Source organism: Gymnodraco acuticeps, unplaced genomic scaffold (genome assembly GCF_902827175.1).
Source record: "Gymnodraco acuticeps unplaced genomic scaffold, fGymAcu1.1, whole genome shotgun sequence".
Taxonomy (NCBI): domain Eukaryota; kingdom Metazoa; phylum Chordata; class Actinopteri; order Perciformes; family Bathydraconidae; genus Gymnodraco; species Gymnodraco acuticeps.
In genome coordinates, this window is record NW_022989750.1 from 1,067,059 (window position 1) to 1,089,149 (window position 22,091).

The following is a 22,091-nucleotide window of genomic DNA, read 5'->3' on the forward strand; positions in this document are numbered from 1 at the left end:
GCGTTTACTTCATTCTGCTTGCTTAAGAGCTACTTCCTGATAACCAGAATCTATATTCTCAGAAGTGGAAATAACCAAATGGCATGTGTGCCACTGGTTTAGGAGGAAATCTATATTCAGATTCTTGTGCTTAAAATGTGTCAGAAATGCGGTGTTCCCATTGGGCTTCAGATTCACATTTATGTTCACCAAAATATATTATTTCTAAAAAGGCAAGCAGCTAGTCTGTAACCTATTTAATCCCATCAGAATAAACACTAATATATTTCTAAAGGTTTTATGTGATCTACTGTATGTGTTATTGTTATTGTTATCACCCTCGCCTTGCTGTAGAGACTCTACCACCTCAGAATCAAACTGTCTAAATTCTAAAATGGGTCTTCTAAATTGCATGTATTATTTTTTTCATTCAACTGCATGAACTAGCTGACTGTGTTTCATCCACATTCATCTCAGCCCACCACCCAGTGTGTGAGTCTCGATCCCCGGAGAGTTTCTCCAGTCCTCTCCTTCCTGTTTTATCCCCTATTTTCTTGTGTATGTAAACAGAAGCAAAGCATTTAAAGCTCCAAGGCAGAGAATGATGATCAAACACTACATGATCAATGACTTTGAAGAGATCTAACAGCCCTTATACATGTATTTCACACAGACGGAACAGCAGAAATGTAAAAATTCACTTCTGGAGCCAATGGCCACATGTTTCTCTCTGAAGACTGATAGAAAAAACCACATTTGAGAAAGGAAAGACTGCATATTTTTTGTCTTGCACATTGTAGTGCGAGCTTCTCGTGCGCTTTTGATAACATGGCCGAACGTCTGTAGGCCTGTAAGCTTAAGAGCAGGGAGGAGTCAGCACCAAAGAAGAGGAGCTGTGAGAGGTAGCACTAGTGTATGTCAAATGTTTCAGATGTAAAATAGCTCATTCTGATGTTGAACAGTCTAACAAAAGCCAACTAGACAGAGGACATTGTCCTGGGAAGCGTCCATGTTGTTTAACATCCCCATTGTCTTTCTCGCTCTGTCTATTGATATGGAGTTAAACTGTCAAACAATGTGTGCTAAGCATGTATCTAAAAAACCTCCAAATCATAAACTTTAATTTAAAAAAAAGCTGAAATTCACTCTTTTGTTTCACAAGTCAGATGGTTTTCACACTTAAACACAAGAGAGTGAAGATTAGATGAGAGAAGACTTCCTGTTCTCGTGGTCTAGCTGAAATGAAGCTTCCTGTAACCAAGTGTTAAGGTAAAGGCAGTCTCTTTTTGTGTGACATCACTCCCACTTGCTTGACTTGAAACCAGAGGCGAGGTTTAGGGTTTGGGGAACAAGTCCAGGAAGCTGCGTCCACTGATAAGACAAAAAACGTATTTAGTTTTAAATAACGACTTTTGACTTATTTCTCTCTTAGAAGTGAGTTTAGAATAGGGGATAAGCTTCTGTTTGACGGTGACTACCTGCCTGTTGGTCCCCACCAGGACTTTACTGGATGGTGCGTGTCCGAACACACCCTAACTCCTTGAAATGGCAGGTCGCTGTGGACCGACGACCCTGCTGCTCTGGGCTGGGATCATCGCTTTGGCCAACTGTAAGTACTCAAATATTCATTTGGTTGATCAGGAAAGCTAAATAAATGGTGTTTTAGAAAGTTGTGCCTTTGTGATTGTCATCGGAAAGTTGTTCAGATGGAAATAAATCTATATATGATGCAAAACACAAGTGATAGCCAACTGTACCTGATAAGGTCTTTTATTCTTCTGACCTGTTTTTGAAGCATATGGTTGATCGAGTTTATGAGAAAAAGGAGAAATGATTTCTATTCCTCAGATAGAGACATGAATCTGTCAGCGCAAACACGCTTTATAACTTGTTTTTTTTAAACTGGAAAACATCACCACACAAACTAAAATCATTTAAACTAAAGCTAAGGGCAGAAATGACAAGCTACAGTATATCATGCCTTTGAGTTGCGCCTTCACGTTTCTTAAACTTTCAAAACACAAGAACACAAGACATTACAGAGCACACCTGATGTGAGAAGCTGAAAAGTGACAGGTTTGGCAACCCCTTTGGCATAAGAATAAACAGTTATGTTCCATCAAAGAGCGCTGTTAATAAGAAGACTCTTTAAAACATGTTCTTACACTTGGTACAAAGCTGTGGGAATTTTTGCAATCATGTTTCTGTTCTGCTTTGACATTGTGTGTGTGTGTGTGTGTGTGTGTGTGTGTGTGTGTGTATGTGTGTGTGTGTGTGTGTGTGTGTGTGTGTGTGTGTGTGTGTGTGTGTGTGTGTGTGTGTGTGTGTGTGTGTGTGTGTGTGTGTGTGTGTGTGTGTCAGAGATGAGAGGATTTTTCTGGGTGTGTCCCTTCAAGTTCTTCACTTCAACCCTAGTGACTTTGGGTTTTGTATAAGATAGAAATCTGTGTGCATGTGGTTTGTGAGCATTGTGCAAATGTGCGTGTGTTAAGTGAGACCCTCCTTACTGCCTCTTGCATCACTCAGAGTTCTGCTACTGTTGAGCACATCAAATTATTTCTGCTATTTTCAGCTCAGATGTCTGTCCATGTGATCTGAAATAAACCCTTGAATCTATTTATCTTACTTAAGTGAAAGTGTACAAGTATAATCAGATAAATATACTTAAAGTATTACAATCACATCATGCTGTTTCTGCCGAAAAGTGGCCTGTTTAAGGGAAGATATTTATTCAAACAGTACATACTTTTGACATGCAACACATATGTGTACCACAACTTTCCACATCATGATGTTTAAGCATAATATAGCAGCACACACAAACTAGTCAAAGACTAATCCTTTTCAAAACTAAGCTCAACTTTGTCTTCTTTAACCTTTTTAGATTTGTATTATCGATCACATGCACACCACATGTATGTATTCAAACCAACTAGATGAAGGCAACAGTGCCCCATTAAGATGCAAAGTTGACACGCTCTCTTTAGCTGCTGCGGGACAGAGTTGTGTGATCAAGAAGTTGACCACTTCCGTGTTCCATTGGAGTCGCCTTCATTTCCTGCCAGAGCAGTGCAGAGCACCAAGCAGACTAAAACAGAGCACAAGTAAAAGACTTGAGAATTCATGAAAAAAGGGGAAGTTCAGTGTGTAAAATGAAGAAGTGAGGTCACAAAAGTTAGACACGATTAAAGCTGTTTCTCGGAGGAGGGGGAACGTTTATGTCAATGCAAAATATGAGAAGAAAGTAGAAGCAGATTTTTTGATTGTGATAATGGTGAACCCTGAAAACTGATACATAAGAGATAAATCCAGACACTGCATCAGTTTCTTTACCAAATGACAGGCAAGTAAATGGATTCAGGGTCAAGTGTGGTGGGCAGTTGAACTCTGGTTTTTGCTGTCAACTTTGCACTGTTACATTTATTCTTCTGCTTCTTTTTCTCTCAGACGTGGACACATGCTTGTGACCTTGGAAAGGGTGATGTTAAAATATCACACTTTTCTTTCCAACTTAACTCTGTAGACACTGAATAAAACGTAACTAAAGGACCAACAAGCTTCACTTAAAACTATTCTTAAAAACAACTTTAAAAAAAGATGTATTTATGATAAGAATTTGAGTTTGAATAACGTGTTCCCAGTAGCTTTTTGAATTACTCATAAAGCACAGTTGACACGTCTCCAACAACTTTCTGAAACTATTCAGATCAGTCACCACAAAGTACAAAGGTTGTAAATGTCACTGCAGAGAGCATGCATCTCTGCTCAATGTAGAAAAAAAGAGCGCCAAACCACATCCTGAGTCTCATTGTTCATCTGTCCCCCATCACATCACCCTCACTGTTCACTGCTGTTACTATTAGGAACAATGAACAGCTGAGATGTGCTAATGGTAAACGTATTCTTAAGTTGTGTATGCATGTAGTGATGAAACAGCCAAATCAATTAACATTATTATCAATAACACCTTTACTGACATGTGCTGATATGGACTTGGTAAAACTAATGTAATGTAGAATGCAGAATGCAGAATGGTATGAATACAATTTGTTGACATGACTGGCATGAATGTTATTTTGAATGATAATAGTTTTCTAAAGAAAGGAGACAAAGACCATTAGTGCTTCTACATTGGCCTGTCTTCTGTCTAAACTGAAACTAATCTTGTATGGGGATTTTGTAGGTTTCATCGCAAAGCAGGAAGTAGCGGTTTGCCTTCTGAAATAGCAAATGTGGCTTGTTGCCGCATTGTCATAGCAACCAGGTTGCACAGCGCTGTCTCATGCAGAACTTGATGAGCACGGTCGCATGATAATGTCTCGGCCCTGCAGGAAGGGTTTCATCTTTCTGATGAAGTTGATGCTTAAAAACACAATAAACTAAACTCAATTTGTTCATCTTTTATTGACAAAAAGTGCCACAATGATTTACTTTTATTTTCTCTTTGCAGGTGCAAATTCAACTTCAGATGCAACCAGTAAGTGGCTAAACTAAACTATTTAACTTTCCTTACATACAGATAGTTTTGATATGTTATGCTCACTTGCTTTGCAAAGGATGTATAATTCACATTTATGTTGAAGTCCAGTGCAAACGTTTTGTTAAATTCATACACAGTATACAGTCTTACTTTGTGTTAGGGTATTTTACCTGTTTTAAATAAATTAGCAATAACTGACCTCATAGCATCTACACTTTTAGGAGTTTTAACTTATTCACATGGTGTTTGTGCATAATATGTTGATAATATTATACACAGCAATTATCTCATGCTTATGTCCATAATAATGTATTAATGTTTTGTTTCCTTGTCTGAAGTGCCTGCATAGTGAGTTTAAGTTTAATACAAACCACATGTTATACTTTACTGTTACTTTACCAGTACTTTTCAATGCAACAAAAATAGGAATAGGACGAATACTAAATATATGTTGATGTTATTTTATAGAAATGTGAGGGTTTATCCAACAGTGTCTGTGTGAAAGCTGTAGAAATGTGTCATCATAGTCGTGTTTCATCACATCAAACTTTGTTTTTGACCCTGTGAAGAAGCTAAGCCAGGTAGCTATCATGTAACATCACTGTACCTCCCTTTACACAATCCTATTCGAGTTGGCAACCTTGCTAGGGTTTTGTCATCCTAAAACAGGAAGTATTTAATCTCACAGCATTTCAACTATTCTAGCTGAATTGTCCTGCTGAGCACTTCCAGCTGTATACTGCCTTTCCTCCTCTGAAAATATATTTGGTCTTGCTCTGTGATATATATGGTCTTGCTCTGCTCTTGATACTATGTGTGTTTCAATTTTTCTCCTCTTATTAAAACAAATGTATTTTAGGACACATGTAGGTAAGAATTGACAAGTGGCAACACCATCTTTCTGACAACAGGAAACAGAATTAATTAATTTGCTGAGTTAATTTGTGTTCCTGTTGCTCCTTTTGAAGAACTAGCGTTGTCATATTGTGTTTGGCCTGATTTATTTCTATTTTCTTGGAACGCAGATGTTTCAACCACCTTACCTCCACGCACCAGCACAAATTCTCCTTCAGCATTCACTTTACCAATCAACACCTCATCTCCACGCACCATGACAGAAACTGCTGTCATATCTCCAGACAATCGAACAACTGCCCACAAACCTCCACTCACCACTCCAACACTCACCTCAAACCCACCAATGCCTTCAACATATTCAACTAGTATATCTGGTAATGTATTCTGCCTCAGTTTACACTTTTATTGGAAACAGCGTTGAAATCAGCCTGACATTGCTGACATCTGGTAAGACTATTGGCAGACCATTTTGTAGGGTGACTTCTAGCATGCTCTCCCTCTTACAGCCACTACTACTCCTCCTACAATCACCTCACCCTCACCCTCACCCACCAACGCATTAGACTTGCTGACAAGCACCTCTCAACCCCAGACTCAACCTCCAATCACCACGTCCAACACATCAGTGACTACTAACGCCAAAGGTTGGAACGTTTTCTCCTTAACAAGCCCGCCATTTGTTCTTCTATAAGACTCTGATATTACTGTGTTACTATTATGAATGTAGACTACAGCTACTAGCACTGCTAATGAGTGTGTTACGTTAGGTTAATAAAATACACACAGTTGCAAGAGTATTGATGTTGTCATAAGCATATATTAAAATGTTGTTGTTTCTTTTTCTGATCACTTTGAATGTGTTCTCCAGCCGAAGCTCAAGCCCCTCCACCTCTGGAGTGTGAGTATCAGTTTTTATTTTCAAGACATAATACAGGTCTTCTTCACACTCATCTTAACAAAAACGTTCAAAGATTATGTTTGTATTTCTCCATAGTGTAATCCTTGGCAATGAATGCTATTGCAGAAAGTAAAGTTCAGATTCCCCGGAGAACTTTCAACATCTACATGAACAAAGTGCCTGGGATTAAAGGATGTCACCAGGTTTTGTTTTTATTTTGTGTGCAGGTTCTTACACGGTCACAACCAGCAAGTCTGGCTTCAACATTACCATGAATGGGAACTTTACGACTGGCGACTACACCATCAACATCAAAGAAACGGGCCGACCAGATACTGGACACAACGATCCTGTTCAGTTCTCCAATGAAAGCTTAACACATGAAATCAAACACCTGAAGCCCTGCACTGAGTATGAGCATGATGTGGCATTTAATGATGCTGCTGGCAAAAAAACACCCTGCACCACGCAAACAAATACAACTGAGACAAACGAATGGAGTGAGTATTAATAATTGTTGAATATTATCTTCCTTTTTTAAATATAAGAGACACTGACAGTTGTGTTTGTTCATTTTCACTTGTGTATTTCAGAAGAAGGTGATATTAAAGATGGCAGCTGCATGGCGGGATATGTTTGTTACCGTAGTGACTGGAACATCAGCTCTTCACTATCAAAGTCACATAATATAATAATTTCAGCTGAAACGTGCAAAAGTGACAAAAATGGGATCTGTTTCAAACCTCGTTACATTGACATTTGCACCGATTTGACTACGACGTTCACTTCAGGAAACTGTAGCGCCTTGAGCCTCACCAGAAGCATCACTGCTAGTATGTACAGTAGAGTCTTTGTTTGTTTAAAAATGCATGTGGTGTAAACCTCATTCATAATTGTTCATGTATGCACTGTTTCCTTTTTTTCCAACAGATTTCTTAAATCCAAGTGAAATAAATCAAACGAGTCCAACTAAACTTCCTGCAGAAATAAAAACAGATTTGCCTCCAAACTGCACGAATCTCCACATCACTTACAGCTGTCAGGGTAAGTGGAAATACCAGAACTAAAGAGTCTGTCACCAACATTATGACTGGATTAACATGGAAATATTCACATGAGATGATCTTACTGTAGAAACACATACAGTTTTATCTAAAAGTGTATTATTATTTGTTCTCGTTCAAGACGAAGTTGAAGTGTTGCTTTGTGCACTCTGTGAATACGTTTTTAATATAATATCTATTTTTCTCGATTGCTATAAACATGTGTCCACATTTGAATCTTATCCAAACCCAACATGTAAGAGCTCACAGGGATTTATGTAACAGCTTTTGAAGAAATGTTGTCTAACTTGTGTTTTTAGAAGTTGGAAAACCCAATGAGCTGAAGAATCTTACTGTCCTGGAGCCCTACACAGACTACAACTGCACCGGTCAGATCATGGAGAACAATGTCAACATAAAAAACACAACTGCTATCAAGTTCAAGATTGTCTGTGGTACGTGAATAATCACCTTACCTCAGGGCAATGATAATAAAGATAACTATGGAGAAGAGAAGTGTAATTAATGTCTGATGTGTCCCTACAGATCTTAACATGAGCATCACAGTGACAAGTGCCACCAACACCTCCATTGGTTTGAGTTGGACCACAGCCAGTGAGAAATGTGGAGTTGTCCTTCCTAAACTTCAGAAGCTTTCTTATGAGTGCAGCTGTAAATCTACTCAATCATATGAGAAAAGTAAGTTAAAATATTTAGATTATCTATTTCATCGCTCAGTTTAACTAAATCGTGAAAAAAGTGTGTCAATTTGAATCAGTGCTCCATGCAAACACTTTAGCATGCTGAGTGAAGGTAGGTGTTAGTCATAACCTGAGATGATAGAACAAATCAATGTTTCCTGAAGAATATTTATATAATGTTCATGAAATATTATACAAATATATAAATGTTGTTAATTTCCCAGTCTGTTTGCATAATTACACAATTTGAAAAGTTTAATTTAAGAGTGCATGGTTGGTGATCTACCAATGACGGATGTCACTGATTGACTGAATGATTTATTGATTGTTTGATTAATAGCAACAGGTATCTTAACCAACAAAACAATGTGCTGTTGTTTAATCCCAATGTTCTGTCTTTGCTTTCTCTATATTGAATCAAACAACTCATGTAGCTGTCGCTGACAAAAATCCATCTGGAGGAACATGTCAAATTGATAGACTGAAACCATACATCGAGTATAACTGTGCAGTCCAACCCATATACAACAAAAACTATGTTCCTGCACCAACTCATGTAAAACAGAGGACAACGATTGGAGGTAAGTGTTTAAATGTCTCTTGGATCATATTTAGATCAAAGGTAATATAAACAAATATTTATTAAGGTATAATTTCCTATGTTGTTGAAAGGTACGTTATAAAGTCACTCATTATTTCAATTTGGAACATCAACACACAATTTAATATAATGAATGATTTTAGAATGTTAAGTTATAGTAATTACGTTATAGTACTTAACATTTATATCTCATTTCTTCTATTTAATATCATCATATCAATTATGTGACTAATCTTATTCTGTCTGTCTTTTTTTAACAAATGATATTAAATGCTGTGAATCAGACAGCATATACATCATTGTTTTTCAGGCCATTATAATGAACATTACACTGTATTTGCAGTCATTAGTGAAGAAGAACAATGTTTTTTATTGTATTGTGTTTTTCTATAACTCTACCGACTTGAGTCTGTTCTGACCCAACTAATTAATTAAATCAACTTTAACATGATGTCATGCATCATTTCATAACTCGTTGTTATTTCCTTTAAAAATTGTAATTTCCATTTCATAAATGTGATGCATGTGAAGTCCAACCTGCAGACTTCCCTCAACACACACTATAACAGCCGTGTCAGATAAATTAGATAACAAAAATACATTCATCATAAAATCATAAAAGATTAAAGAATAAAAACTTTTTACAATGAATTTATAATGATACATGTTTTCAATGCAACTTTCTTTGATTTGCAGTTTGTATTTATATCCCTACAACCATTCATCCAATGCAGCAACACACTTCTGATGCAAATCATTGTTTAAAATGCTGTTTAAACAAATTTAAATATCACTTAAAATATGTTTTTTTACAGTGCCAGGAGCAATTATGGACCTGAAGGTGAATCTTCTAGAGCATAACGTGATTCACGCAATCTGTAAATCTCCAACTGATTTTAATGGACCTAGGAAGGGTTACATCGCACGTCTTTATAGTGGTGGTGATGTCCTGATTGAGACTCCGAACCCAACCGAATGCAAGTTTGAATTCAAAGCTTTAAGCTACTCAACCGAATACGAACTGAAGGTGTGTATGAGCCAAACCTTTGGTTTCCAAACACTATTACAACTTTATTCCTCATATTTCTTCAAATGCTATATTTCCTGATGAGGAGATCTTCTGTGTTTCCAGGTGACTGCTTCCAATGGAGACAACGAGGGCATTCCCATCGGAGAGACTGTCTCCACTTCCTGTATGTGGTGTTTTAATTCATGCCAAATTGTCTTGCATTGTTCTGTTAAAGAAATAAATGTTCTGACCTACATAAAATATATTCAATACCATAGATTGTGTCTGTAACATAAATGCCACAGCTTTGATATTATGTTCCCATCATTTTACAGATAATGACAAAGCTGTCATTGGGTTTTTGGTCTTCCTCATCATCCTCACGTCTGTGGCCCTACTTCTGGTCGTCTACAAGATTTACATTCTGAGGCGCAGACAGTCCCAGTGAGTTTCATTCAGCGTCAATTTTACTTTCGCCTGGATCCTGGTTATGGTTTATTTCTGTGATTGTTTTGTTGTAAACAACTGCAACTGCAGGTTTTATACTGATAAATCCATTTTGTTAAATTTTCAGTAAATTAAAAGTCATATTATTGCATTATAGACATAACTAACATTACTACTAGCTTTTCCTCTTTGCTTTCTTTTTCCATTCTGTAAACTGTAAAATCTTTGAAGCCTATTTTCTATTTTTTATTTTGCAGCAATCTGGGTGAAAGCATGATGCTTATTACTACAGCAAGTGAGTAGACTTCATATTTCCACTTTACTTAGTCTTTAATAACATGTTCAAAACAGTCTTTAAGTATGTAATAAATAGCTCGCGTAGCTGCTACTTTTCTCAAATGATGCATGATGTTTGTAAAAAGATTTGAATACACACATGTATTCCTTGTCATATGATGAAGAAGCGAATTTCAAGACAAATGTATGGGGAAATCAATTAAGTACCACATGTACATTGCAATTTAGAATAAGGGTTAGTAACAAATAAGCACTAATACAGTATTACGTTGTTTCGGTGTCTTATCTTCTGGCTGGTTTGCTGATGTAGACGACGAGGAGAATCTGCTGGCAGTGGAGCCGATCGCAGCAGAGGTCCTGCTGGAAACCTACAAGAGGAAGCTTGCTGATGAGGGAAGACTCTTCCTGGCTGAGTTTCAGGTACATTTGAAACCTTTTGGGACATTGTTTTTTTATATTTATTTGTCTATTTTTGGATGTCAAGGTAGTAAAAGTTGAAGGCTGAACCTAGAAAGTTTGATGAACATGTTCAGGACAAAGACATCATTTGGCAAATTACATTTCTTTTTTTCTGTTGACAGAGCATGCCCAGAATCTTCACGCGGTACACCGTGAAAGAGGCCAAAAAGGTGTGCAACGTCCCCAAGAATCGCTACGTGGACATCCTGCCATGTGAGTCTGTCCAACAACACATGAAACCATCACTTAGTCGTACCTGGCTTTGTCTACACTCGTTTGCCATAGTGTTTAAACGGTGACAGATTTCTTTAATATCTATTCAACTGTTGTGGGAAATGTTGCAAATCTGTGAGCAGGATTTGATTCACAGATGATTGTTTGTGTTGTTGTGGTTTTTAACTTTAACGCAAGATATATTTACGGAGCCCTGGAGGGTTCATAGAGAGAAAAATAAATAAAACGTGGCCACGTTTTACTTTCTCGTGCGCACGCTTTAGTAACTCGTGCGCACGAGTTACTAAAGCGTGCGCACGAGTTAATAAAGTGTGGCCTCGTTTTATTTAAATTGAGTGACTCCCAGTATCTGCTGCCCACAGCTGTTTTATAGAAGGAAAACCTCCTTCACTTTATGAAATCTCAGCGGCACCAGTGGCCTGTACTACGAAGCAGGATTAGCTATTTACACTATTCATTCATGAAGTATGACGCTGCGCTGTCAGCACGCGTCTCCATGTTTGTGATTGGTCAAATGTTGCTAACCCCGTCCCTTTCACATGAGCGCGCTCTCAGCCGGACAGAGAAACCCTGGTTGATTTACTGAGTTGATAACCAGCTTCGTAGGACCGCTTATCGACATCGCGTTTGTTAGGGTCAGTTAAGCCGGGTAAATCGAACATGTCCAGGTCCAGGGTCTGTTGAACTGGCTTCGTCGTACAGGGCACTGGAGGCAGTAACGTGTAACTCAGCAGAATCTGAGAAGAGCAGTGCCTTTTACTGTTTACTTCACTGCGTTTCCCTTCATTAGAACCGCTGAATAGAGATCGAGGCTGCTATGTTTAACCACACACACATCGAACTGCCCGATTATTCCCCCTCGCTTTATGAAGGAGATGTCCTGTCACCGGGGCGCATGATGTGTGTGTGTGTGTGTGTGCTCAGCTCCGCTCTGTGTGCGTGTTCGTGTGTATCCGACACCACCAGCATTTGTTTTCAAATTACCACGAACAGCACACGCACACACACACACACACACAAAACGAGGCCACGCTTTATTAACTTGTGCGCACGCTTTATTAACTCGTGCGCACGCTTTATTAACTCGTGCGCACGCTTTATTAACTCGTGCGCACGAGTTACTAAAGCGTGCGCACGAGAAAGTAAAACGTGGCCACGTTTTATTTATTTTTCTCTCTATGAACCCTCCAGGGCTCCAGGGTGTATATATTAAAGGGATAGTGGAAATCCGCGAATTTTAGGTTTAACTTATGTATTTTTATTAAAAATAAGCATAATAAACAATTTTTTTTTATTTCATGCACCTAGTTTCATTTTATTTTCAATTTTACTGCGCCCTCTCAATGAAACGAAATACTTCGGGAATCGTCGGGAATCTTCGGGTGATGACGAGAGCATAGGAAGACGGGCACAAACAATGGCGGACATTCAATAGCATTTGCATGTGAATAGCCGACCTTTATTATGGTTAATAGATGTGTCAATACTTTATACCGAGTATATTGCCATAAATATGATGATTGATTATCAGTAAAAAATTCTACGTGACACAAAGACATTGGATTAACCTTGAGATGCGTTTTTATTCCGTTGAACACAACTTTTGATCACAAATCAAAAAAGGTAAGACGTAATTATTGTAATATTTTTGGAACCGGATGTTGTTTACTTTCTCTTTTCTGGCTGATATCTCCAGGAATTCGAGGTCTTACAGTGATGACATTACATGTGTGGAATCTGTGGAGTCTCAGCTTTAAATCGTATATCTTGTTTGTGCAGTTAAGATAGTAATAAGGGCATTTCTACCGTGTGTTGTGTGTAAAAAAGCGTTAGCATTAGTTAGCATTGTTTCGCTCAATGCTAATTCAAAGGCTTGGTATTACTCTTGTGTTTTTTCTAGCTAACAATTGTTCTTATTGTCAGTTAGCGGAGTTTCTTACCTTTAAAAGGGTATGAAACATTAATAGTTTCATAAATGTTAAGAAGCCCTGAGACATGTGAGAGAAAAAAAACTGTGGGAGGGGTCCACTGGGGGGACCTTCGGGCTTAACTGGTTAACAATGATTAATATTTGTAAAGGCTACAGGTGATCTTAAGATGCGTGAGCTATGCTTAGGGACCTACCAGTCAAGATTATTTGTGCGTAGGGGTGCATCATCTGGCGCCTGGTCCTGGTCATCCTCGCCATTGCCCATGCCGTGAACCATCACCTCGGGCTCGGGCAAATAAGGACGTAATGGTCCATCGTCTGGCTCAATATTGTCACCATCGTCGCTTACTGAACCGGATTCAGATTCAGTTCCTAAAACGACATTTTCGTAGGAAAGCCGAGAGGATGTTTCTGACTCGCTATCATCACTGGATACCTCGTACAATCCTTCTTCTTTGTCTGGTATATTTGCCCTTCCACGTTCATTCTGCATAGACGCCATGGTTTGTTATCGTATCGTCTTCCTAAGTTTTCGTCACTTCCGGTTTGGCTGAGTCGAACATTTCGTTTCTAAAACACGTCGGGGAAGCTGCAATAAAGTGCTTCTAACATGCGTAAGGCAATTATTATATTTTTTTAATCAGGTGTGATTGTTTTGGTACGTAATTATGCTTGTATATAAGTTAAAACGAAACTATTTGAGGTTCCATTTCCACTATCCCTTTAAAGTCAATATAAAGAGTAAATTAAAATGGGACATATAAATGTTATGTTTTTAACATAACTATAAACAGCTTCTGAATGGAATTTCAAGAATACTTCTTCATTGGGAGTTGTTCAGTCGTCTTCTGTGATAATGATTTATTTTCTGTCCTGAACCAGATGATTATAACCGTGTTCAGCTGACCACTGGAAATGGGGAGACAGGCTGTGACTACATCAATGCCAGCTTCATCGATGTATGAACAATCCTATACTACAACTATTTCTACTACTGCTGCATCACATTACACACTCATGATCTCTTTCTGACAATACATGCCTTATTGACATTTGTTCCTGCTGCAGGGGTACAAGGAATCCAAAAAATACATCGCAGCACAAGGTAAAGCAATTAATCACACAAACACTTCTGCACTTGCCCATTTATATACAGTATTTATGTATATATTGTGTGTGTTGTAGGGCCAAAGGAAGAGACTGTCAGTGACTTTTGGAGGATGGTGTGGGAGCAGCAGTCCTCTATCATCGTTATGGTAACGCGTTGTGAAGAAGGAAACCGGGTAAGACTTGATCACTGCTTCTCTGCCACATACACTTTATCAGATATATTCATTCACACTCATGCCCACACTGTGGTCTTGTTTCTTGGAGAATACTGCTGATAGTGAAAATGTACCAATATGTTACTCATGTCTTACTGATTTGCCAAATCAGGTCAAATGTGCGCAGTACTGGCCGTCTCGAGACCGCGAGGCAGAGATCTTTGAGGAGTTTATTGTGAAGCTGAACTCAGAGGACCACTGCCCAGATTACACCATCCGCCATCTCAGCCTTACTAATGTGAGTTCACTGGATAAACTAGTGGAAATATATATTGTTACTTTTAGCCTGTGTGTGTATACATGTGTGTCTGTGTGTAAGTGAAAGCCAGTATATCTGTCAGTCTTTATCTCTATAAATATGAAATGTGAATGAATCTGTTTTATATATGTCTTTGTGCATGTATGCATTACCTTCCTGTGTGTCTGCAGAAGAGGGAGAAGAACTCAGAGAGGGAAGTGACTCACATCCAGTTCATGAGCTGGCCGGACCACGGCGTCCCCGGAGAACCACATCTGCTCCTGAAACTGAGGCGGCGTGTCAATGCGTTCAAGAATTTCTTCAGCGGCCCCATCGTTGTTCACTGCAGGTTAGTAGCCTACAAGCTTCAGCTAACAAATACTACACATTGTTCTAATAATCAGAGTAAACAACATTTTTAATCTACTTCTAGTTGTGATTGGGTGTGATTCCATTCCCCATTGTTTCCATTTGTCTTTGGCATGATCAGGCCATATCTAATATATTCTGTGCTTATTTCCCAATATTTAGTTCATTACTTATATGCCATACTTGCAATCAGTTATACTGTTTATGCTGCATATTGTTTTGTTCATTTTCTATATATATCACAGTCACATCCCTTACAGAATATCCCAGTTCTCCACAAAGTGTACAATACATGGGATGCTTGAGTAATGCCAAACTACTCTTCTAATTGGAAAAAGTCTGGTGAAATCACATTTATTTCTACTAATGACCAACGACCATAGACAATCTAATGCACTAAGTACATTTTTTAAAGAGATTTTCAGACAGACATGATCTTTCATGTTTCAATTACTTATGAGTTAAGACAAAAAGGGATGACATTTTGAATCAGGGGGACTCATCAACCATTTCCCCCCTTTATTTGTTTCTAAACTAATGCTCGACTTCACCTTTCCTTGTGACTGTTAGACATGTATAGATGTGTATCAGCCTAATGTTATTATCTCATGTGCAGCGCGGGGGTCGGCAGGACAGGCACATACATTGGCATTGATGCCATGATGGAGTGTCTGGAGGCGGAGGGCAGAGTCGACATCTACGGTTACGTGGTCAGACTCCGCAGACAGAGATGTCTAATGGTTCAAGTAGAGGTAAAATATCAACTATGGTCATATTTTGTGTGTGCGTCTGTGTGTCTCATGAGAGTTTAGCTAATCGGTTGAGTTTATTAACACATACAAATAATGTGACTTCAGTTCTCAGTATGAATACTCACCGTGCAAGATCAACCATAGGAAGTGAAGCAACAGGAACATACAGCTAAACAAAGATGATAAGAGAGACAAGGATACACACGCAACATAAAGACAAACAGAGAAAACCTTTAAATAGAGGTTACTTTTACAATATTATGGTTAAAAATACATTATTATTCATCAAATAATCAATTCATAAATTAAATAATCATTCAAATCAATCAATAAATTCAAGTTTAATAATGCATAATTTAAAAGAAAACATTAATCAATAAATAATATGTTTTTAATATTCAATATATTGATTGATTATGACAACAGACCTTGAAAGTCTAAAATCATTTTCAGGTCTCATCTTGACTTTATCTTTTGGTTATTTGCTGCTATCTTATAATGAATATACAGGATTGAGTTACACTATGATATAGTATAAATATAAAATGTACATTGCTAGTTTAATGTGTGTATTGTGTGCGTAATGTTGTGTGGACTGAAGCTGTCTACTTTCTGACGCCCACCAGAGGGCAGAAGCTGAAATAACTTATTTGAGAAATGAACACAGGTAAAGATCAAACATTACAGAAGCAGAATTGTGTTTATTAAATCCAAACCATTCACAGAGAAGGAGAAAGCGTTAACAGGTTGTGGATGATTGCTGTCTGTCTTGTGAATAATGGCTCCATCCCCAAACTGTATATCCTTTTTTTATGAAGTGATGTTGTCCTCACGCAGGCCCAGTACATCTTGATACACCAGGCGCTGCTGGAGCACAATCAGTTTGGAGAGACTGAGACCACTGTGTCCGAGCTCCACAGCACCCTGAGCACGCTCAAACAGAAAAACTCCAGCAGTGAACCCACCTTATTGGAGGATGAGTTTGAGGTATGGCACAGCATTAGTGGTCCCTTTCAAATGTAGTCCTATCCTTTTCCCCCTGCTTACATCTTATTAGTGTAAATGGAAGGAACTGTAGACCTTTCTTTAGCACTATGATGAAAAGTCTTTGTCTTGCAATTCAGAGACTCCCCATCTATAAAAACTGGAGGACATTCAACAAGGGGCTCACAGAAGAGAACAAGAAGAAGAATCGCTTTACTTCTGTCATCCCATGTAGGTTTCAGCTCAGCAAAGGGGCATTACATTTGACACAATAGAATAACATCTATAATACGTCTGAGTGTATGCATTATTTGTATAAAGTGTACAGTGTACAATCATTTACCAAAGTACATTTCATTTCACTTCTGCCTCAGATGACTACAACCGAGTGTTGCTGAAATTAGATGAAGGCCGCAGTCGTGACAGTGACCCTGATGATGAGGAAGAGGAAGAATCATCAGATGAGGAGGAAGAGGATTCATCTATGTACATCAATGCCTCCCACATAGATGTACGATTTACATATACTTTCGTCTAATTGAGATTTGTTTTAACTGAAACATTGTCTTCCCTGTTGAAGCAGGTTGAAGCAGGTTTTATCTCTTTCACACAGACAGTTGAATTTTTAAATCTAATTTGAATGTACCACATCCTGTTGGTTAGAATTGTGTGCAACAATAGATGTGTGATGTGATTTTTCTTGCCCACACAGGGGTACTGGGGTCCACAAAACTTCATCGCAGCGCAGACCCCCCTGCCGGACACCGTGGCTGACTTCTGGTTGATGGTTTACCAAAAGAAAACATCTGCAATCGTCATGCTCTCAGAGAGCAGTGAGGTATTAATGATGTTCTGTATGTACCTCGCATAGAGAATAAACCACATGCTCTTAGTACATATATGGTAAATAAACGTTGTGTGTGTGTTTTCTTGTGAACAGGAGTCTAACTCTATCTACTGGGACAAAGATAAGAAAACGTTTGGGGACTTCGAGGTGGAAGTGGAAAGCACAGACACCTCCCCAACTTTCATCACCCGCAACATGCTGCTCCATCACGTCAAGGTAACACGACAGATGCCTACTGAATAAAGTCTGTTATTTTCCGATGTTTATCATCTATCAGCTTAAGATGAGATGGGTCCTTTCAACAAGCTGTTTTAACCCCCCACACAACTCCTGTCCACAGAGGAAAGAGACTCGGTCGGTGAAACAGTTCCAATTCCTGACGTGGTCCAACAACGAGCTGCCGGAGAAAGCTCAGGAGCTCACGGACATGATCAAGGACATCAAGCAGAGCTGTGGAGGAGTAAAATCACAGAGGAACTCACCCGTTGTGGTCCACTGCAAGTAAGACAACCTCAGAAAATGTCCTCTTGAATTTTAAAGGGGTGGTATATAATCAGAACATATCCAAATGTTCTCATAAGGAGCTTTAAAATATACATTTTAGACCTTTAAACTCTCTTGGAGAAAAAAACACCCTACTGATTTAAGTTTAAGATTAAGGCGCTTTAAAAAGGGAAACGAGTTGAAGTTGTTACTTGTTACCCATTTTAAGATGTTGTGTTTTCATAGTAAATAACATTCATGAACATAACAGAAAAACACATATGTCCTTCTGGGAGAGTTTGTAAAAACGTATCATGGCGGAATCTCAATCTAACTGTGTGTGTGTGTGTGTGGTGTGTGTGTGTGTGTGTGTGTGTGTGGTGTGTGTGTGTGTGGTGTGTGTGTGTGGTGTGTGTGTGTGTGTGTGTGTGTGTGTGTGTGTGTGTGTGTGGTGTTGTGTGTGGTGTGTGTGTTGTGTGTGTGTGTGTGTGTGGTGTGTGTGTGTGTGTGGTGTGGGGTGTGTGTGTGTGTGTGGTGTGTGTGTGTGTGTGTGTGTGTGTGTGTGTGTGTGTGTGGTGTGTGTGTGTGTGTGTGGTGTGTGTGTGTGTGTGTGTGTGTGTGTGTGTGGTGTGGTGTGTGTGTGTGTGTGTGTGTGTGTGGGTGTGTTGTGTGTGTGTGTGTGTGTGTGTGTGTGTGTAGTGTGTGTGTGTGTGTGTGTGGTGTGTGTGTGTGTGTGTGTATGTGTGGTGTGTGTGTGTGTGTGTGTGTGTGTGGTGTTGTAGTGTGTTATGTGTGTGTGTGTGTGTGTGTGTTGTGTGTGTGTCGTGTGTGTGATGTTGTGTGTGTGTGTGTGTGTGTGTGTTGTGTGTGTGTGTGTGTGTGTGTGTGATGTGGTGTGTGTGTGTGTGTGTGATGTGTGTGTGTGTGTGGTGTGTGTGTGTGTGTGTGTGTGTGTGTGTGTCTCTCCCCAGTAATGGCTCATCCCGGTCAGGGATTTTCTGTGCTCTGTGGAACCTGCTGGACAGCGCTGAGACTGAGAAGTTGATGGATGTTTTCCAGGTGGCCAAAACCCTGCGCAAGGAGAGACAAGGCATGCTGTCCAACCTGGTAAGAAAGACGGAACCAAATATCTGTCAGCCCAAAGTTTCACACGCTTGAACTTCTACAGCTTTGAGTGTGAAAAGTATTACATAATATTACTGTCCATTATGGACATAAAAAAAACCCTTATATCTATTTGCAGTCTACTGTGCTAGGTTTTAGAAATAAAGACCTAAAGAAATATAGATATAAAGCTTAAATGTATTTAAAAAGTGTATTGAGAAGTGAGCTTTAGTGACTACAACAGCAGGAAAGGCGTATGTGAGATGACTCAAAAATAAAACTACAGTGGCCATGTTCATCACAATAAAGGAACATGCCCAGCAGTGGGAGTGAGTGGCTCATTAATATGTTTTTAATAGAGTAGATTGAAAATCACCTGTAGTATACCATGCTTTCTAGAATGATACTTTTACTCTTTTGTTGACACAGTAACAATATGGCAAAAAGCTGTTTTCTGGTGCTCTTTTTTGTGTGCTGTTCAAAGGGTCACCTAAAAGTCCACAATCAAATGTTTTCCTCTACATCACAGCAACATATCTTGATGTGTTTCCTCTCTGCCTGCGTGTCTCACAGGAGCAGTACCAGTTCTTGTACGAGGCCCTGGAGGGGGTTTTCCCTGTGCAGAACGGGGAACTGAAAGCAGTACAGGCCTCTTCAGTCGACTCCGTCCAGGTTGTGAATGAAACCAAAGCAGCAGAGAAGCCAGAAGGGGAGAAGGCTGCCGGCACTATCAGCAATGACCAGCAGGGGGCAGCAGAGAGCTCTCCTCTTGTGGCTGATGGTGGGAAGGAAGACAAAAAAGAGGAGCCTGAAGAGGTTTCCAGTGTCCCCATAGAGACCACCCCTCTGCAGGACACCAGCAACGGAGCCACGGTTACTGTGGAGGTCTGAGGGGTCGCAGGTGGATGCTGTGACTTTTACTTTTAGGAAATAAGTGCTTCATCTGAATGCTTTCTTTTAATTATGTTATGAATGTATAAACATTGTAAAGCTTTTACAAAGTGATGTTTTTGTTAAGATTTGTTACAGAATTTGATCAAATATTGTATTGTCAATTTGCAAAAATATGATTTAAATTAAGTTATAAATATTTTCTTAGAAAAGCTGTAAGAATGCAAATAATAGGTACTGTGAGTGGAAATGCTGTTGTCAAACTAGGGGCCTTGGTAAGAGAATAAATACTAGATGCCTTAAGTTTTTGCTTTATAACCCTCTTTAAAAGTGCATGGTGCGTTTATTAACTTTAATATAATACTTTATTCCATTGACATTCATTTTAAAACCACCATGCACTTTATTTCCCCTCAACAAAAACAATTGCTTGAGTCTGCATTTATATATATATATGGCATGTTTGAATAATTGAGTTGTTCATTTCAAAATGTTTTATGTGACATTGTGTCATTTCATTAAAGGAGACTTTAAGAAAAATAGTATTTCTACCAGGACTTTTGTCAAGACTCAAGCCCATTCTTTTTCACACTATAGCCTACTATATCATGCTGGATTTACAAAATGTGAATAACATCTTTACAGGCCTCCAAAAAATATTGTATTAATCCGCTTCTTATTTTGATCCATGGTTTCTAAGTGATCATTTGCTTGATTTCAAACAGTTTTCATTAGTTCACATGAGAGATGTCATGTTGTCAGTGGTTTGAAGTCGGCATTTCTCTGTTGAAAAAAACACACATCACATTTTGATGTTTACTTGTCATATCTCAATCAAAGTCTGTTGACAGTTGTCGGGCTGTTAGCCAAGATTATTTTTTGTTTTGCTTTTGCTTTCTGGGAATGTGTGCCCCTGTTTTAGGCGCAGAGTGTCACACACACATTTCATTGTCTTTTAATACACATGGCAAAAAAGTTGAACTTGACCCGTGTTCATCAAAAGATGCAACAGTGGCCTGGAAGGCTTCTGGCTGATGGTTGCCAGCTGATTGTCTTTGAAACAAATCACGGATAATTTCCAATTTTTTACAACATGATTTTATTAATGATAAGCTGACGCAAGCTTGAGTCTCAAAACAAATGTGATCAGAGCTGTGTCTTCAATTGATCGAGTGAATTCCTTGCTACAATGTCTTTTAGAGCTCTAAACATTCATCACGATTAGAAAACAAAGTATAAAAAGACGAATCTATGTATGAAAAACATAAATGCCGTTTTGGTGAGATGTTGCACTTCATTGAAGCATCTCAATACAAGCCTTCTTATTATTGATTAACATCCCCATCATGTACAAATGATCAGTGTTAAGAAATGTGCCCTTTTTCTACATATAAAGTTATGATTCATTGCTGAGCCTCAACTATTGCTACCTAGTAACAGGATACACTCGACTGAACACACATTTTACTGAATTCTATGGGGGGCAGCAAATATACAGTACTTTCACTTCTGTCTTTATCAGTACTTGATAATGTTACACTTCAAATTCACAACTGAAACAGTCACAAATCATCTTGTGTGTCTGTTGAATCAAGAAGCAAATAGTGTAATCATTACTAGGGTGAGTATTGGGTCAGGGTACTTCTAATGCAAATGCAGGCGTAATATCCTGGTTCACCTCTTAGAGATGCAATTGCCAAAGTACGAAATCAAAATGCCTTCCCATTTGTTTGATGTTCCATTTTGTGTATCATGAAACCCTCTGTTCCCTTTGTTAATACTCTCACCTCTACAAAAGGTGAGAGATTTAAATGTATCATTTTGCGGTATGGCATTTCAAGACAAAGCTAGCTCAGCATGTCACAATTTGAAATTGAAACTGGGTAGGCAACTTTGGAGCAAGAGTAAAGCAAGCAAAGCCACCGCCCTGACACACAAGTAAAAACCTAACATTCTAAAAATTACCGTACAAACATGGCTTTTTTTGGTACTACCAGGTTAGTTTTGGGAAAGGTTGTCTGCCTAATGTTTTTCTATTTTTTTCTATTGTCAGAGCATTTGCTTTATCGATGGCTGTTGAGATGCAAAAACAATTTAAATGAATAAGTGCTTCTAAAACGAATTTCCTACCTTAGCTTTCAACCTTAAGTAGACTAATACGT

At 38.7% G+C, this 22,091-nt stretch overlaps 1 protein-coding gene across 5 annotated transcripts; it reads left to right on the forward strand.

The window, feature by feature from the left end:
• Positions 1-1,267: 1,267 nt before the first annotated feature.
• Positions 1,268-20,471, forward strand: ptprc (protein tyrosine phosphatase receptor type C). Of its 5 annotated transcripts, XM_034207387.1 has the most exons (32): positions 1,298-1,367; positions 1,479-1,588; positions 4,430-4,456; positions 5,485-5,691; positions 5,824-5,961; positions 6,186-6,215; positions 6,443-6,715; positions 6,809-7,048; positions 7,146-7,259; positions 7,579-7,713; positions 7,805-7,957; positions 8,394-8,540; positions 9,376-9,587; positions 9,693-9,753; positions 9,905-10,013; positions 10,274-10,311; positions 10,624-10,733; positions 10,895-10,985; positions 13,819-13,895; positions 14,005-14,041; positions 14,122-14,219; positions 14,374-14,499; positions 14,691-14,848; positions 15,485-15,620; positions 16,458-16,607; positions 16,745-16,835; positions 16,979-17,115; positions 17,317-17,442; positions 17,545-17,667; positions 17,792-17,952; positions 18,906-19,041; positions 19,612-20,471. In XM_034207387.1, exons 2-32 carry the CDS (start codon positions 1,525-1,527, stop codon positions 19,927-19,929), a joined length of 4,023 nt encoding a protein of 1,340 aa, XP_034063278.1. In that variant the 5' UTR covers positions 1,298-1,367; positions 1,479-1,524; the 3' UTR covers positions 19,930-20,471. The 5 variants fall into 5 exon arrangements, with proteins under 5 accessions (XP_034063218.1, XP_034063334.1, XP_034063484.1 ...); XM_034207327.1 differs by having other exon boundaries at positions 1,268-1,588; XM_034207518.1 differs by lacking the exon at positions 5,485-5,691 and having other exon boundaries at positions 1,299-1,367.
• Positions 20,472-22,091: the final 1,620 nt, after the last annotated feature.